The sequence below is a fragment of the Trichechus manatus genome, unplaced genomic scaffold (assembly GCF_000243295.1).
Source record: "Trichechus manatus latirostris isolate Lorelei unplaced genomic scaffold, TriManLat1.0 scaffold00096, whole genome shotgun sequence".
Lineage (NCBI taxonomy): Eukaryota > Metazoa > Chordata > Mammalia > Sirenia > Trichechidae > Trichechus > Trichechus manatus.
Window position 1 is genome coordinate 695,860 of NW_004444032.1, and position 18,586 is coordinate 714,445.

Genomic DNA, 18,586 nt, shown 5'->3' on the forward strand with positions numbered 1-18,586 from the left:
ATATAACACTCTTTCTCTATGATCCACAGGTCTTGGAACTCAAAATAAGAATAGTGATGCTTTGGCCTATTACCACAGTTTCAGCATAAGCATGGCAGATAACGGCATAAGGCTTTGGAGTTTAAGGGGATAACGAAAGATCATTTGCAGGTTCCAGCTAGCCATGAAGAAAGACAGGTGAGGTCAAGAAGGAGATGAGATACTATGGGAAAAAAGAACATAGTTAACAGATTGGCATTATTATTATTAAGGTAAAAAGCAAGAAGAAATAAGAAAACAATTTTCTGAATTGAAAATCTCAGAATGGAGCAGATATTAGTGACAACAAGGTCCAAGGTGTGTCCATACTTGTAAGGCACCTGACATGAAATAGATATAAGGTCTTGAGAGTTAAGGAAGTAAAAAATCAGTGTGATTTCAAAGAAATTAAAAACAAGCTCTGCATCAAGAAAAGACCAGGAAGCCATGACTTACAGAACAGATAAGATACTAGTTAGAGAACACATAGGTTATGATAGAAGGCAGAGCAGAAAGCGTGCGCAAATAATTACAACCATATCACACTTCATGCAATGACAGACTAATTTAAGGTCCTGATATTTGACTCAATGTCACCTGGGGAATTAACGTAGTCCACCAACATCCCTTCACATCAACTTCCAGGTACCAGATTGGCAACTAGCCTCATATTGGATGTTATAAATAATCAGAAGATTTTGTAGCTTGAAATTGTCCACCCTGACTTGAATTAGTCCTAAGAAATCTGGACTTCGTGGCAAAAGTCAGTATTATTCAAATCCTCTTTTAAAAAGAATTTTTATGCTATGGGTGTGTGTGTATATATATGTACACACACACACAGAGTTAACTCATTGTGGCATATTCTTTGCAATTTAATAATTCTTTTATAAAAAAATTAAAGGCAAGTTATGTATATTTAAATAAAAACACTGAATGGCTTTTGTTCAGTTTCTTTAAAAATGAAAGCCAGATCAGAAATCAACCACCATAAATTGGCAGAAGTGAAAAACAGTTAAAAACCTAAATATGTAAGAATATGGCTTTAATTTATATCTCCAGTACTAAGTATTCGTATATAGAGCTATGCAAATAGGTTTCTAAAAATCTACTGGATATGGGAGAAGTACAATAGTAAGAACCTAACTTCCAGGTAGTAGGAAAATGGTATTATAAATAATCACATCATTTACTGGGTGTGTTGTTGCTGCTTCTGCTGCCACATTATCACTCAGCTTAGTAATGCTGGAGGGATATAGTGAAGATAACCCACAAAGACAGGCCTCCACATAGATGATACATTAATATTTTTTTTCATAAAGACAAGGAATGATGGGCCGCACACAAAGATGAAATGTATGGTCTTATTATGGTCGCAGTGGCATGAATCAATTATTCATGACAATTTAAGACTGTGGGAATTTCTTTTTCTCTTAAATTTCCCAATCTAAGTTCTCAAGCACCATGGAAAAACGAATTTAATTACATAATGTTCCAAAGCAGAACAAATTTTTCCTCCTACTCTCTTCTCTGGTTCACTTAATGTAATTTTCACCCTCTGATACCAGCATCTGAGTGTTTTAAAAGAGATTCCCCTGACTTTTGTGTATCTTACTACAGAACCCATAGGCCTGGAAAGAGTACAACTTCTGGCAGAGAACCATGGAGCCTGGATTTACCACCAAGTCCTGAAGAACTTACTGAAAGGGATGTGGGACATGTTACAGAATTGCTCACCTGCACTAAGGAGAAGGGAACGGAGCTACTGAAAGGGCTGGAGAGGGATTTCCACCAACCCCCTCATTCTGACACACCCTTCATCCTCCATATTGAGTAATGAACATTGGTCTTACCCCTTATGTGGGCTGTGGATGGATAACAGCTGGGAACCACTGCCTTACAGAGTCTGCAACACAGCAGTTTTTCCATAGGACTATACAAGCTACTCATGTTTGTGACTAACACATCAACTGATAAGTTCAAGCCCAGAAAAATTCCCTCATTCTTGAATGTCAGGGACTTTCTGGAAAAAACAAACATTTTAAATGAGTGTAAAAGTCCCTGGGTTGTGCAAGTGGTTAAGCGTTCGACTACTAACAAAAGGTTGGCAGTTCAAACCCACCCAGAGGCACCTTGGAAGACAGGCCTGATGAATTGCTTCCGAAAGGTTACAGCCTTGAAAACCCTATAAAGCAGTTCTACTCCACACACACGGGGTTGCCATAAGAGGGAATCAATTCAACGGCAACTAACAACAGCACCAAAAAAAGAGAATGTAAATCTCATTTATAATAAATGGGTATAAAGTATTATTTTACGATTCCGAAAAACTGAATCTCCACTGACCCCAATCTCTCCAGCCAGGCCTGGCTTCACGGGCACACAACCTGTGTTGTACAGGGCTCTGTGCTCAGAAGGCTCCACACTCAGAAGAACCCCAATGCTCTCCTAATGCTTTCCTGTCACCATCTTTAAATTCATAATTTTTGAACCAGAGACCCTGTATTTTCATTTTGCACTGGGCCCTGCAAATTATGTGGCAGGTCCTGTCTCCTGCAGAACCTAAAGCAGGCTTGTAACTGAAGCATCACCTTAAATGTGGCTTTGGGAAACTGGCCCTCACCCTGATATATCTGGCTATACAGGACAATTTTCTCTCTAATTTTTTAAATAATTCAACTCCTGGGGAAAATCTGAACAAAAGAAATTACATAGAATATTAAGTGGCAGTCTCTTTACCCATATTTCCGCATTCAATTTTATATAACTCCCTAGACGTAAATATTGTGAAGAGAAGGGTATGTATCTTGCTTAAAGAAAAAAATAAACATACGCAACACACACACATATACCAAAACCCAAACCCATTGTCGAGTCGATTCTGACCCAGAGTGACCCTACAGGACAGAGCAGAACTGCCTCATAGGGTTTCCAAAGAATGGCTGGTGGATTTTAAGTGTCGACATATTGGTTAGCAGCCAAGCTCTTAACCACTGTGCCACCAGGGCTCCCACACACATATAATTAGATATAAATCCTTGCATTTATATATATATAAATGTGTGTATATATATTTTACATATATATATATATAATACACACACACTGACATATTATCCTTTTAAAAAAAATCCTAATTTTGTATGTCCACTGAACCCAGATGGAGAAAACCCTTCAGAGTTTTACAATAAAGAAAACAAGCAGCTATAAACAATCTGTATTATTTTTCATTCATTTAAGAGCACTCAGCTTAGAAAATATCAAACTACTATTCCATTCATCTACAACAGGTAACTAAGTTAAAGCAGCAAAGATTCAGAGATAACCAACCAGCTGACTTCTCCTGAACTATTAAACTTCAATGGGGATTTCAAGAGATTTAAACTCAAGAGATACAGCTATGGCTTGGCCTTTTATTGGCCATGTGGATTGGAGCAAATGTCTGGGTCTCTGTTTTCCCACCTGTTAAATATGGCAATTTTTAGGAAACTTCCAAAGCTTCTTCCCAATATGGCACTCTGGCTATTGGAGAATCTATTTCAGTCACCCATCCTTAAGATCACACCTTAGGCTTTGTCCTCACCTGGAATTGTTCCGCCTCAGAAATCTGAAATTCCTATTTCCCAATTCTCATAACCCACCCTATCTTTTCAGTTCTCCCATTTAACTACAATACCTATACCTGTTTTTTGTTTGTTTCTTAAATAATAGAAATTTTCAGAGTTAAGACCCCTGATTTTTCTTATTTATAAGACCCTTCCTGTCTTTACTTCCTTCCTATCCAGCTGATATCCATAGCCCACCACTTCAAATCCTCTTTGGCCAATGTCCTTAAATCCCATTATCCTTCCATCACAACTTTTATTTGTGTAAATTAAAAACCTTGATCTTATTCCCAGCATCTGCAACTCCTTTATCCCATATGTAATAAGTTGTACTGATTCCACCTGATAATGTTTAATTTTACCTGAAACCTGTGATACTGGAAAACAACCACAGCTAAAGAAATCCCCCTACCTTTTGTGCTTACTGCAAATAACCACCCTTCCCATATGACTTACATAAGACTTAAAGGTGCCCCCTTGTTTACCTATGACAAGGCCAGACACAGGCCCTCCAAATCCCCATTCCCTGCCTCAGAAATAAGTAAATGACTTGCTGGTCCCCACTAATCAAACAGAAACAAAATGCTTATTAAACAAACTTTGGGTAAGCTTCTCTTATTCCCCTCACGACCCTGAACTTTGTCCCTCCTGGAGTCTGAGCCAACACACTACCCCTTTTTAAGGGCACCTCCAGCAGAATAGGCTGGCCTCTCAGCCTCTCAGAGTAAAACCTTCCGATTTATTATCTGATGATGTCTCCCTTTCATCCCACTTCCCCATCCCTGGGATTTTTCTAGCTTCATTTACTCTCAGTCTCGATAAAAGAAAAAATGCTTCTTTCCTAACTCACTGAAACACTTTCTGATCTTATGGTCAGAATGCTCCCTCTATTACAATAGCTCCTCCCCATCTCAAATCAGGCAGTCCCCTGGTTACGACCGTCCAACTTACTTAGAATCCGTAGTTATGAACCAACCCCCGTAAAGCCTATTATATTAAAAATTCAAGGTATATACAATGGTTTGTAATAACAAACGGCGCTACTTTGTGACACGCATCAAAACATTAATATTATTACTGTATTATTATGTTAAAGATGTTTCAGTGTATCTGGAAGTGTTTCTTTAATGTTTTTTACACATAGAAAGGTGCACTATATACTATATACTAAGATAAACATTTGACTAACTGACTTCAGATACAAATCATACCTAACTGTTCTGACTTATATACAAATTTGACTGAATGACAGACTTAGGAACAGAACTCATTCATAATCCAGGAACTGCCTGTAGTCCCTTTCCCCCTTTTCTTCCATCAAAGTCTGCATCTGTTTTTTTTATTTGACACAACTCATAAAAAGCTGAATCCATCAACTTCTTGCAATCCCACCTGCCATTACCCCAGTCCAGGACACTTTGTTTTCTCTGATGGATCAATGCAACAGTCTCCCAGTTGGTCACTTAATGATTCAGCCCTTCCCATTCTTATTTATTTTCTAAGTACTGCCACAGTAATCATCCTAAAATACAGACATCATAAAATACAAACCTGAGTAAGTCACTACCTCCTTCAGTAACCCCTGTTAACAGACTCTTTCCCTGTCATTTTTCACTACTCCTCATTTAACATCTTACATTCCAGCTGACACAAAATTTCTCCAATTTGTCTCAAGGTGGCCATGTTCTCTTACCTCTAGGCCTGTGGACATGCTGCACCTTTGGCCAGCAACACTCTGACCCCATCCCCTTCCATCCTCTGCTTCAAATGGTTAACTCATTTAGGTATTGTGATCGTTAAGGTTGTGTGTCAGCTTGGCTGGGCCATGATCCTCAGTGGTTTGAAGTTATGATGTAGTTTGGCGGTCGTATGATGGTATGATCACCTCCATGATGAGATTTGATACAATGTGATCACCTCCATGATGGGATCTGCTGTGAGTAGCCAATGAGCTGAAAAGGAGTTTCCTTGAGGATATGGCCTGCATCCTATATAGGTGTGCTTTCTGGCAAGGCTCGTAGGCTTTTGCTCACTCTGGACCCTGCAGCTGGCTCCTGTTCATCTGACCTCCGGTTCTTGGGACTTGAGCTAGCAGCTTACCTGCTGTCTTGCCTGCCAATCTGGCGATCTGTCAATCTCTGCAGCCTGTGAATAGAAGCCCTGCTCTCTGAACTGCCAGTCTTGGGTTTGCCAGCCCCTGTGACTAAATGAATCAGGAGAAGCCTCCAGCCTGACTCAGGGACTTGGGATGTTCCAGCCTCTACAACCACGTGAGCCATTTCCTTGATATAAAGCTCTCTATATATTTATACACTTTACTGGTTTTACTTCTCTAGCGAATCTAGCCTAAGATAGGTATCATCTTAGACATCATTTCCTCCAGAAGGCTCTCCCTGACTCTTTCCCAAAGTGAAGATCTGAGCTTCTCCCACATTAACATACAGCATCCCGCACTTCCCCATCATAGCATTCACTACACACAGTATCATTTTCAGCTGAACTGCCTGTCTCTTCTACCAGATTGTAAACTGTGAAGACAGAGACCATCTGTATTGTTCATCACCTTGTCTCCAACAAAACACAGTGTCAGCAAACTGTAAACACTCAATCTTTACATAATTCATTTTTTATTCAGTTTTCAAGGTTATGATTTGACTCCTAATCCTGAAAGTTCCATATCAAAACATGTTCTACAAAAAATAATTAATGTGCAAGTTCACAGAGTGGTCGGATCCAGGAAGTTTGAGGTTTTAGAAGTAAAATTATCTAGACCACAGCATTTATGATCTTAATCATTAAGTGTTATTTATTTCTTTAGTGGTTAGCATTTCCAGGGTGATCTCAAGCTAGTTCCCAGGCTTCAGTTCCTCCCTGAGACTCAAAGAATTCCCAAATGGTAAAGGAATAAATCTAGTTTCTTCAACAACCTCTTGTCCACCACTTGCATTTCAGTATCATCTCACCTCACCCAAAAAATGATCAAAACATTTTAGGAATATCAGGAAGAACTGAAAGCCTCTGACCAAAAAGAAACAGAATACAGATTACAAAGTGAATGAGTCATTGTGCGTGATAAGGGTGAGGGGTAAAGAAATAAATTAGAATAGCAATGTTAATAGTAATAATAAGAACAACAATATTAACAACTAATATTCATTGTGCTTCACAGTATACAAAGCATTTTCAAAATATTCTCATTTAATCTTAACACACATGCAAAAAAAATGATCGCTTTCCCAGGCATCATGGAAAGAATTTAAGAAAGCAGAGAAAAGAAAGTACTATGTTTTTGAGAGAGATAAAAAGGTATACAAAGATGAGAAACATAATGAATCAGGCCCTTAATAAGATGCCATTCCTACCCACCTCCACAGATAATGTTATCCATAGTACTACTACAAGATGCTCACTGAGAATTCTTCAGAACAGCCTTAGCAATGAACAGCAGTCAAATTTAGGACTTGACTGCTTTAATCTCATTAGGGAAAAAAAATAAACAGGTGCCTTGGAAGTGATTCCAACTCATGGCAGCTCTATGTGTTTAAGAGTAGAACTGTGCTCCACAGGGTTTTCAGTGGCTGCTTTTTTGGATGCAGACTGTCAGGCTTTTCTTTTGAGGTGCCTCTGGATGGACTCAAATCAATCTTTCAGTTAGCTGCCAAGTGCATTAACTGTTTATACCACTCAGGGAATCCAATCTCATTAGAGTTATCTATAAATACCTGGAATTTGACACGAATGAATCATGTCTGGCTTGGGAGTAAGAAGGGGGTTAGAAGAAAGAAAAGGAAAATACAGTGAATTAGAATCTTCATCATTGGACCATAAAGTCCGAAATATTAGATGCAAAGTGGGTAAAGCATAACTTCCCTTCTCTCATTAATTCAATACACGTAAGTCATTAAGATTTATTAAGCATAAACAACGTAGCATCCAATGTGCTAGCTACTGCTGTGGATATAAACATCAAAGGTCTCATGAAGACTTGGTCTACGCACCTAGGATTGTCTGGATATGCCAATTCAATGGAACCAAGGAAAATAAGAAAAATAAAGCCTTCAAACTGATATTTGGGTCCAAGGATAATAATAATAATGAAAATAGATAAATTCATTATGTTTACTCACTTAGATCTGTGCTAACTAAGCATACAATATGCACTTTCTTGTATAATCCTCAAAATAACACAATGGGGCATATAGTATTAGTATACGTCCATCTTAAAATTGAGAAAACGGGTGAGCTCAGTGAGGTTAGGTAACTTGCCCAACATCAGTCATAAACGAAACAGCCAGGGTGTGAAACCTGACAATTGGCTTCCACTGGCCCCTAGCACCTTCGACTAAGATGCTCAGAACCAAAGATGGACAAAGGTTCTCCCTAGTTTCTTGGGCAGAACTCAGATGAGCATTGAATAATGTATCCTGAGGAAGAAGGTTATCAGGGAACTTCAGCTACATTCTAGAACTGCCTAATTGACTAATTGAACTGCCTAATAAATTAAATATAAGCAGTCCATCAAAACACCTTATGATTATCTACCTAATCCTGCAAACTGCAACCAAATCATTAATTTGATTTTGAATAATTGATAGTTAAAGATTCCTCACTGGAAAGGCAGAGAAGGTCAGGAGCTGGTTGAATGGACATGGGAAATCTGGGGTGGAAAGGAGGGGTGCGCTGTCACAGTACAGGGAGAGCGACTAGGGTCACATAACAATGTATGTATAAATTTCTGTATGAGAAACTAACTTGAATGGTAAACTTTCACTTAAAGCACAACAATAAAAAAAGAAAAAAAAAGATTTCTCTCTAGAGCAATGATCAAAGCATTTGAGCTGCAGTCACATAACTATTTGATCAGCATATTGAAGAATAGAGAATTTTTTTGAGAGTTACCTGTAGGAGGAACAGATACTGAGAAAAACAAAAATCACAATGACTTGCTCCCAATATGTGTTCCCAAAAATGAATGAATGACATTAGGGAAAGAATCCTAGATTACCTCAGAAACATAAAATGAAAGCTACATCTACCTATCTTATTAGATGGTACGTATAATACAACTGAACCAATAAGCAACTTTATGATAAATGGAGAAAAGATTGAAGTTGTTAAAGATTTCATTTTACTTGGATCCATAATCAACGCCCATGGAAGAAAGTAGTCAAGGAATGAAACAACGTCTTACATTGGGCAAATCTGCTGCAGAAGACCTGTTTCAAGTGTTAAAATACAAAGATGTCGCTTTGAGCACTAAGGTGCTCCTGACCCAAGCCATGGTATTTTCAATCTCTTCCAATGCATGTAAAAGTTGGATAATGAATAAGGAAGATCAAAGAAGAACTGATGTGTCTGAATTATGGTGTTGGCGAAGAGTATTGAATATACCATGGACTACAAAAAGAAGGAAAAAATCTGTCTTGGAAGTAGAGCCATAATGCTCCTCAGAAGTGAGTATGGCGAGACTTCATCTCACATACTTCGGACATGTTATCAGGAGGGACCAGTCCCTGGAAAAGGATATCATACTTGGTAGAGAGTCAGTGAAAAAGCGGGAGACTCTCAATGAGATGGACTGACATAGTGGTTAAAACAATGGGCTCAAACAAAGCAAAGATTGTGAGGATGGTACAGGGCCGGGCAGTGTTAAGTTCTGCTATGAGTCAGAACTGGCTCAGTGGCATCCAACAGCAACTTATATGAGGGCTGTTTAAACCAGTTGCCATTGATTCTATTCTGACTCATGGTGACCTCACGTGTGTCAGAGAAGAACTGTGCTCCATAAGGTTTCTAATAGCTGCTTTTTTGGAAGTAAATTGACAGGTCTTCCATCCAAGATGGACTAGAACCTCCAACCTTTTGGTGAACAGCCGACTGCGTCAAGTTTTTGCACCACCCAGGGACTCCAGGAGCTTGTTTATGGCTCTTTTAATATAAACTCTAAAGTAAACCAAATAACAGTTACTACAATGTGCAAACAAAAGAACTACTGAAGGAATTTAAATCCAGCTCTCTCAAAGCTCTTTCCTTACCATCAAAGAACGAAATGTTCTAAATATGTAAATAGAGCTCCTGAGTATCTGCCTTTCTTTCAGTATTTTACATAAAAGGGCATTCCCTAAACTGATGAAATGGTATTCATTAAGGGGTGATTAGCAATTAAGTTGGCAAAGGCTGGAGAAAGAAATTTAATAGAGTTCCTAATAACAGGACCTGTTGGTGTTGAGAAGAAACTCAGAGGATGCCAAGAGTAAGGTTTCAAGTAGTAAAATGAGTGAAAAAGCATGATGTATCAGCTCCATAAAGGGATCAAGTGTGAAACAGAGAAAGAGGGTCTGTGTTCTGCTGGCAATTAAGTGCTTACTATTATGAGAGCTAAAAACTCTTCAAAATGAATAAATGGGTTAAATAGAATGGGGATTACCATTTAAGTAGAGCATTCTAACTCTGCTTCAGATCATGGGAATTCTATAAAATCACAAAGGAGAGAATTAGCTGAACAAAATAGTATAAGTTAATGGAAATTTATTTTAGAACAGAAGCAAAGAAAAATTTCTGGAGTTGAGTAATGACATTTAGAATTAGGAGACAAGAATGTGCAAGCTATGTCCAAGGATAAAGTTAAGTACTAAGAATTTTCAGAAAGACCTAGAAAAATCTGTGGTAGAGACCTAAGCCATTTTATAAAAGGAACAAATAAAAACGTAAGTGTTCTATAGGAAATAATTAGAATAGCAGAATTTGACCTAAATTAAAGGAAAATATTACATATGCCTATAAGTACAAGCATAGATACACACACACACACCCTCCTTACTACCTAAGAGATCCCCCACAAAGACTGAGATCAAAATGTTACTTCTTTTCCTTTTACAGTCTAATTAAAACATGAAATGTTGCCTATTGCCTGTTATCAGTTTATGCATAGTATGGGTTATACAGAAAAATTAATATTAATTGAGGGTGTCACTTCACTGCAGCATTTATTGTACTAACTCAGGAATAGCAATTATTAAAACAAGGCATAGCTCCAAATTATACACTGTACCATATACGCTAATCTGGGGGAAAAGCCAAAGGCTTAACCAGCATTCTCACAAAAAAAGATGTTCTTATAAACTCAAAAATTTAAGACCCATTCCAAAAATTAAATTATACACCAAAACATTTTCTCCAGATATAAAAGCGTTTTAAACTATAGAAAGGATAAAAATTGTTAGTATGAAAAAACAAACTTTCCAATTATAAAATCTCCTCTATTACGTTTTTAATTCTTTAACTGATTTGGTTTAAATTTTTTTTAACGAACTTGAATGGCTAGAACCATCTTTTTAATTTAAATTTCATGAGAAGTACAATGCACATTCCTTGACCAGACTGTGTGTGGCCTATTTATTCGAAATGGAGGATTCCATATGGATTTCTTCTCTTTTATTTATAACTTCCAGAAAGGATCTTCTCTAATAAGTTAGCAACTCAAGGGCAACCAATTTAAAATCCAAGCCCTGGGAGCACTGAGCAGCCTGGGCTGCAGACCCAGGTCTGCCACCTAAAGTGTTTTCTGGAAGGACCACGGAAGGCAGACAAAGCACACACTTCTGAGTGGAGCATAAACCAATGTGAGCCAACAGTGGGTGGTCCACCGAGGTCAGGGTTAAAGTTCACAGAACAATTTGGAAAATGCACCACTTGGATCTCGTTTATGAGGCCCAAGAATACACCCTCTAATTAGAATACAATTTCCAAAGCAGCCACTCCCTTGACTTTCCAGAGCTCAGTTATTCTCAGAAAAGGAAAGTAAAAGCAACCTCATCACAGTGACAGTTAACAGTCTCCTATAAATTATGCCTTAAATGTCCAACAAAGACAGCAGCAGACATCTGGGGAAACGGAGATATTAGCTGCCAGCTCTCACTAACCACTCTCAATAATGGATAGAGAGTAAGAAGTGTTATTCAACAGAGTCACTCTCCTTCACTTCTTGCTTATGCAGCTAAGCTGTCCCATGGAAGCTTGGAAAAAGAGTGGGTTGTGCATTTGAAAACGTTCCCACACCCTGGGCAGCCTCATTTTTCTGAAGATCCTTCAGTCCAGCCAACCGCGCAGTACAGTGGGAACACGAAAATCAACTTCGTGAAAGCCAGCTGTCCGCATCTTCCAAGGTGCTCAGGGAGCCACACAGGACTCCTGGAACCGAAGCCAGCTTGGTCTGACTCACGGCAGATGTTCTCCTCCTCCCCCAGGCAGCTCTCAGCCAGAGCCTTCTTTCCAGGGCCTATTGTTATTACAAAATATTTACTGGGCCCAAAACATGTGCTAGATGCTGAAGCAAGAGAAAACCACACATCTCCCCAACTGCGGTGTGGAGCGAAACAGACATTAAATTATACAGCAGTGGCCAACGACTCTGTGGGCAAGGCCCAGGAAGGAAAGTCAGGCAGCTACCGTAGAGTTTAGTATCAGGGAGCTGGTACAGCAGAAGCTATCACAATAACAAACTTTCAAATGTAATCTGCAACTGAGTTCAGTTTAAAGATGATACAAAATGTTCCACTTCTGGAAACCCAGATATCACATTTTTCTATAGACCCAACAAAGTAGACATTGTCTAGAAAAGTATGACTGGGAAAATAACCAAAACGTAGTTTTTGAAATTTGTAACCAGAATCCAGAATCAAGTCACCCACAAATATCTGGAAATTCTTGCCAGCTTCTGTTTCAGGCAGAAGTGCCATTACTCTCTTTGGCCCTCATCTTTCCTGTCACCATTCATCCGTCAGGTCTCCCAGCAGCCCTGCCAGAGGACGCCATAAATCTCTCTCTCTGTATTCTTTCAGTGCATATTAGCAGGAAACTAGACAGTTGTTCCCAAATACTCCAGTGTCTCATGGCACAGGTTGCATCATTCTCTTAATAAAGAAACTATGTAATTTGTAACATATTTTGACATTGTTCATTTAACCAGTATAGACAATAAAAAGCACAACTGATATGAAATCCACTGCCTTTGGTGGTACGAATTCTATGACTAAAATGAGTTTCATCAAATCACACAAAGGTGTTAACACGTTAACATGACTCTCCGTGTGCTGATACAACAGCGTTTGCATTTTGTTTTTTGTTCTATGAACTCTTGTTCACATTCTCCTAGTGTGGGCCTTGGGAAGGGAGACTAGGGAAATAAATCAAGTGAAACACACACAGAGAAAGAGACAGGCTTACAATTCTGTGAATATGAGAAAAACTGAAAAAAACAATCCTCCTCCCTGTAAAAATGAAGTAACATTGTCTCTAAGATCTTTTCTAGCTCTCTGATTATTAAGAAATCACAGACAAAATACGTCTATCTCAAAAGAGCATACATTTCACAACAGTGAATCAGTATTCAGCTAGAAAACAACCAATATATGTTTTTGGTAGAAATGTTTATTTGAAATAATGCTCATTTCTTTGGAAAAAGCTAAGTAAATGTTAAAACATTTTTTTTTTTACCAATGCTCCTCACCAATTTCTGAGCCTCACTTCCTTCGTTCCTATTTCCTTCCACAAGACAAAGGTGTAGAAAACCAAAATTGTTCTAAAATTAAACTAAAACACACTCATTTTTAGATCTTTTGTTTGAAAACTGGAATTTTTCCTCAATGGTGTTTTCATTGTTATTGTTTGTTTTCTGTTAAGTTGGTTTGTCCTTTTTTTTTTTTTTTTTCTGATTTATTTCATTTGGTTTTCAGCTAGGGACAGGAGCTAGATATTCTAAGGAGGAAAGAAATATTCCAAGTTTCAAAGTAACTGGGATGTGTACCTGTGTATTGTGAGTTAATACACACATCAAAAAAAGGTCTAAATTATAAAGTTATTTGTTTTGTTTTAAAAAACAAACAAACAAAAAGCACTTGTTTCCCACAAAGCAATTCTGCTCCTCTTTCCACTCTGGAGCCTGAGAATGAGAAATGGTAAACTGCCATCAGTATGGAAAAGAAGACTGTTAAATGAGCCATGTCATAACCAAGGTCTGTCTTAAGTGTTGTGGGACAGCATGGTAACTGCCTTTCACAGAATCCCAGGATCTTGACTGCAGGGAATCTAAACTTCCTGCTCAAGTTCCAACTTCCTACCATTCACAATTTCAATTTTGAAGAGCAGCTGACTGTGATAGGAGTCAGATGTCCTATGTTCTAGTCCAATAACACAAAGTAAGGTCCGCTGACTGGTACCAGTCTGCTAATTGTTCCTGTGAGAAGACAAGGAGCTGAATCCAGAATATAAATCAAGGACATCATTGCTGAGTTCAGCAGATTCTTTTTGTTCCTTTTTTTTTTTAAAGCATGACTTTCTCAATGATGGAAGCAACAATATCATTTACTTTCTGGCATTAGCTCTCTATCTAATCAAGAACTAGTACCGGTTAATGGTGACAGAAATATCACATTGATTAAGGGTAGGGTTGCACAGCTGATTACTGTAGTTGCTGTCAGTAAGTTGTACACCTATAAAAAGTTGAACTGGCAAAAGTTGTGTGATAGATACATTTACAATGACCAAAAAAAGAGTTGCTGCTGAGGCTGCTTATGTACAACCAAAAATCTCATGGGATTTGGTTCCTTGGTTTGGAGGTTTAGGGTCATGGTTTCATGGGACGTCCCAGTTAACTGGCCTAACAATGTGTTTAGAGCTTCTGTTCTACCTCCTAGTTTGTTGTGTAGTGCCTGGGGTCTTAAAACTTTGCAAGTGGTCATCCAAGGCACAACAATTGATCTCTATTCGCCTGAAGCAACAGAGGAAGAAGGAGAGTTAGGAACAGGAAGAGGATATGGGGTATGTTAATTGCCTCCGTGAACAACTGCCTCTTTTGCCATGAGACTAGAAGAACTGGATGCTGTCTGGCTATTGCTACTGAACTTTTTGATGAAAGATTCTATAGAAGAATTCTGATCAAAAGGGGGAAATTGCAGAACAGAAGTTAAAATTCACATGGACTCCAGACTTCCTGGAGCCATGAAGGTGGGATGAACCCCTGAAACTACTGCCCTGAGATAATCTTTGAACTCTAAACCAAAAATATTCTCTGAAGTTTTCTTAAAACCAAACAACAGTTTAGCTTAACTAGGAAAAAATGTTTGTTTTGAGCATTATGCTCTTTTAAGATCTATATGAGATCAAATTGACAACAGCAACTTGAAAGATGAGATAGGAACCAGAGGAAGTAGTGACTTTATGTTTTTGGGAGAGCAACAACTTGGAAAAGAAAGGTGAGAATGTTTGCACAACTCAAAGAATGTAATCAGTGTCACTAATTGGTACATGTAGAAACTGCTGAACTGGTGGGTGTTTTGCTGCGTATATTCTGAACAACAACACAGTAAGTAAAATTAAAAAGAAAAAGAACTAGTATCATGCAATTAGGGACTAGCTCTTCTGAGAGCAGTGCCTCCAGTCCCTGTTCTGCCAGTAATTATGTTGTCTTTTGCAGATGACTTTATTTCTCTCAGATTCCATTTCCTCATCCGTAAAATGGAACATTTGGAGAATAACGTCCATAAGTTCTCTTCCAACTTTACAATTCTATGATTATACTTAAAACCAATCTTAAGCATATAACCTAATCCTTCCAAACCTTATATAACTTACCACCAAAGGGTGATAAACAGAGAACTGCAGAGATGGGGAGAACGTTTGTGAAAGCATGGAAGAAGCGAGGATAAAAGAGGGCCAAGTCTGAAATTTCAGGTAAGTTTAAGTAGCTAACCCTTACCCCTACTACCTCCCTTGTTCAGAACTTCTCCAGCACCCTTTCCTTCAGGACACTAGCAGTAGGTAAAAACAGAAACAATTTCCTATTTCTTTAAAGGACATGTGTCATGGAGTAGGAGTAGGAGCCTAGTGGTCCAGTGGTTAAAGAGCTTGACTGCTAACCAGAAGCAGCAGTTCAAACCCACCAGGCATTCCATGGGAGAAAGATGTGGCAGTCTGCTTCCGTAATGATTTAGACTTGGAAACCCTATGGGGTAGTTTTACTCTGTCCTACAGAGTTGCTGTGAGTCAGAATCGACTCAACAGTAGTACATCTGGTTTTGGGTAGATTATGGAGTAGCAGATTATCTCCACTAGCTAAAAATAACCTATTTTCCCAATTGAGGATTCCTAAACCCTGGTGGCGCAGTGGTTAAGAGCTACAGCTACTAATCAAAAGGTCAGCAGTTTGAATTAACCAGGCACTCCTTGTAAACCCTATGGGGCAGTTCTACACTGTCCTTTAGGGTCACTATGAGTCGGAATCAACTGGACAGCAATGGTTTTCTTTTTTTTTTTAAATTACGTTCAAGTAGTACTGTCTACATATTTACTTTAAACATGCTTAACACATAAATCAAAAAATATCTGGTCAACTATAAGTTGCACCATGCTCAAAATTGCCTCTTGCCTAAAAATAATCCACAGTCAATGTGTCAAAATTACAACTTTTCAACAAAACCATATTTACAGTCTAGTTGTTCAATTACATAAAAAGTCATTAAAATGAGAGGGAATACCCGGCAGCGAGGATTCTGATACTCCCCCCTCCATAAGCTGTAAACTACCTAACAGAGTCAGAAGGATTTAAAAACAATACACTTGGGATCTTAGAAGAAGAAAAAAATGAGTATAACTTACTGAAAATGTTGAATGTACATTAAATCAAATTGATCTTATATTTGCAAAATTTGAAAAGATTTTATGGAGAATATAACATAAGAAATAATATAAAGAGAAATTCTCTAAGTTCGTGTTCATTTAGATCATGCATTCCCAATAGGGTAAGGGGAAGGAAAACCAAAACCAAGCCTGTTGCCGTTGAGTGGATTCCGACTCATAGCAACCCTAAAGGACGCAGCTGAACTACCGTACAGGGTTTCCAAGGAGTGGCTGGTGGATTTGAACTGCCAACCTTTTGGTTAGCATTAGCAACTGAGCTCTTAATCACTGTGCCACCAGGGGCCCAAGGGGGAGGAAATCAGTTATTGGGGGATAAAAAAGACTTAGATATTTACAGGTCAGTTCATCCTTTCTAAAGAAAAGATAAAAGCTGACACAAAGCATTATTTATATCCCAGTTTTAGCTCTATATTTTAAAATGATAAAAAAAAAAAATCAGATAAACTTGATTTATAGAATTGCAATAGAATTATGTGTGACAATTAACTGACAGCATATTATTATTGTCATATCCCCAAATCATTCCTATTTTTTCTAAAAATACTTACTTCTGATGAGTTCACTATCTGAATGATTTCCCCAGATGGATTGGTCTTGCATCTCTCCATGTGTAAAGCAACTACTGGCAGCTTGACTTATCTCTTTCTCAGTATTTTCTTCATCACATTTTTCTGTATTTAAAAAAAAAAAAGTACATATGTTTATTTGCTGTCATTAAATGTATACATTTTTCTCAATTTGTTTTCTAGTTTATAGATTTTTCTAAACGCTTCTAAGTCTGCCATCATTTAAGGAAATGGGAAAGGTACTGCTGACTATCGCATCCCTTATGGACTTAATAATATTTACTGAGCACCTATTATGTGCCAAGTATTGAGGAAACAGAGACAAACACAATAAAAATAATCTTTTAAAATTATTGTATGTGTCATGATACAAAGATCTGCAAAAGTTTTATCAAGAATGAAAGTGGCTGATTCCATACATGTAAGGGATGGTGGAGGCAAGGAAAGCATGAAAGGAGCAAAACTCCAATGAATGGTGGAGATGAAAGTCAGACTGCAGCTGAATGAGGACTCACTGGGTAGTGAGGAAGTACAGAAAACAAGTACCTAGTTCTCTCTGTAGAAACATGGGGAAGAGTTAAGGATTGTGTTAGTCAGACTCAGAGAGGGAGGGTTATGAGTTCTCAGGGGAAAACCCAGAACGTAAGGAAATATAAGGTCTTATAGGGAACGTAAGTCAAACAAAATGCAAACTATAACACAGGTAAATGCACGTAATGAGAGGTTCAGAGTATTAAAAAGGTTCAAATGAAGAAAAAACAAATAACAGCAAAAACAACAACAAACTGATCAGGATTCAGAGGTCAAGAAAATCATTACAGAAAAAAGTGCATGTTGGATGGTCTTTGAAAGATTAGTAGGATTTCAAAAAGTAGAGGTGAGAGGAAGGTCATTCCAGGTAGAAGAACAGCATGGACAAACCCCAATGCAGACACCTGGGCAGGGGTTCAACTCTTGGGACTATGAACTACTTCGAGGGGGACATTAGGGGATAAGACTGTAAAAGTTTGATCTGGGACAAAGTGTGGATATCTAAATGCCAAGGTGGGGAATCTGGACCTAATTTAAAAGCAAGACAAATAAGCCAAGGTAGGCACTGAAGCTTTATGAACCATGAAATCAGAGTCCCACATTAGGTGAATAAATCAAGAAACAGAGTGCACACCAGGGTTTTCAATCCCAGCAGCACGTTAAGTCACACAGGGAGTTTAAAAAAACAACCAGATTCCTAGGACTCACCACCAGAGGTTTGATTTCAATTGGCTGGGGATGGGAGAGAGGGAGGAAGGGTTGGCTCAGGTGATTCTACTGCACTTACATCGTTAAAAATCACTGGAGTATAGATGGATCTAAGAGGGAGAACACAATAAGGGAAACTAAAAGAGAGACTTGCTATAGTCCAGATCAAAGTTGATGAGAGCTTAATTAACCGGATAACAAGATGAAGGGGGGTGGGGGTGAGGTTGGTTGGCAAATGTGAGAAACTAACTAGAGATTTGCACAGATAATCAGAGAGGAGCAATTGAAGATGACTGAGTTCTTAGTCCAGATTTGATTGGGAAAACCTGGAGATTAGGAGGTTAATCTCTTCATTTAAAATATATGTATTTGTACATAGTAGATGTTTAGGCACTGTGCTATATGTGATGGGGATATAGTGAAATATGAGATCCAGCCAAGGCCGTCATGAAGTTTACAGTC

The 18,586-nt window shown here is 38.4% G+C and overlaps 1 protein-coding gene across 1 annotated transcript in view; it reads right to left on the minus strand.

Moving 5' to 3' along the window:
* Positions 1–18,586, minus strand: part of MDFIC (MyoD family inhibitor domain containing) — a 132,969-nt gene that overhangs the window by 95,354 nt on the left and 19,029 nt on the right. The window contains exon 2 of the mRNA XM_023737019.1: positions 16,868–16,990. Coding sequence (XP_023592787.1) covers positions 16,868–16,919 — 52 coding nt within the window. The 5' untranslated portion in view covers positions 16,920–16,990. The remainder of the gene's footprint in view (positions 1–16,867; positions 16,991–18,586) is intronic.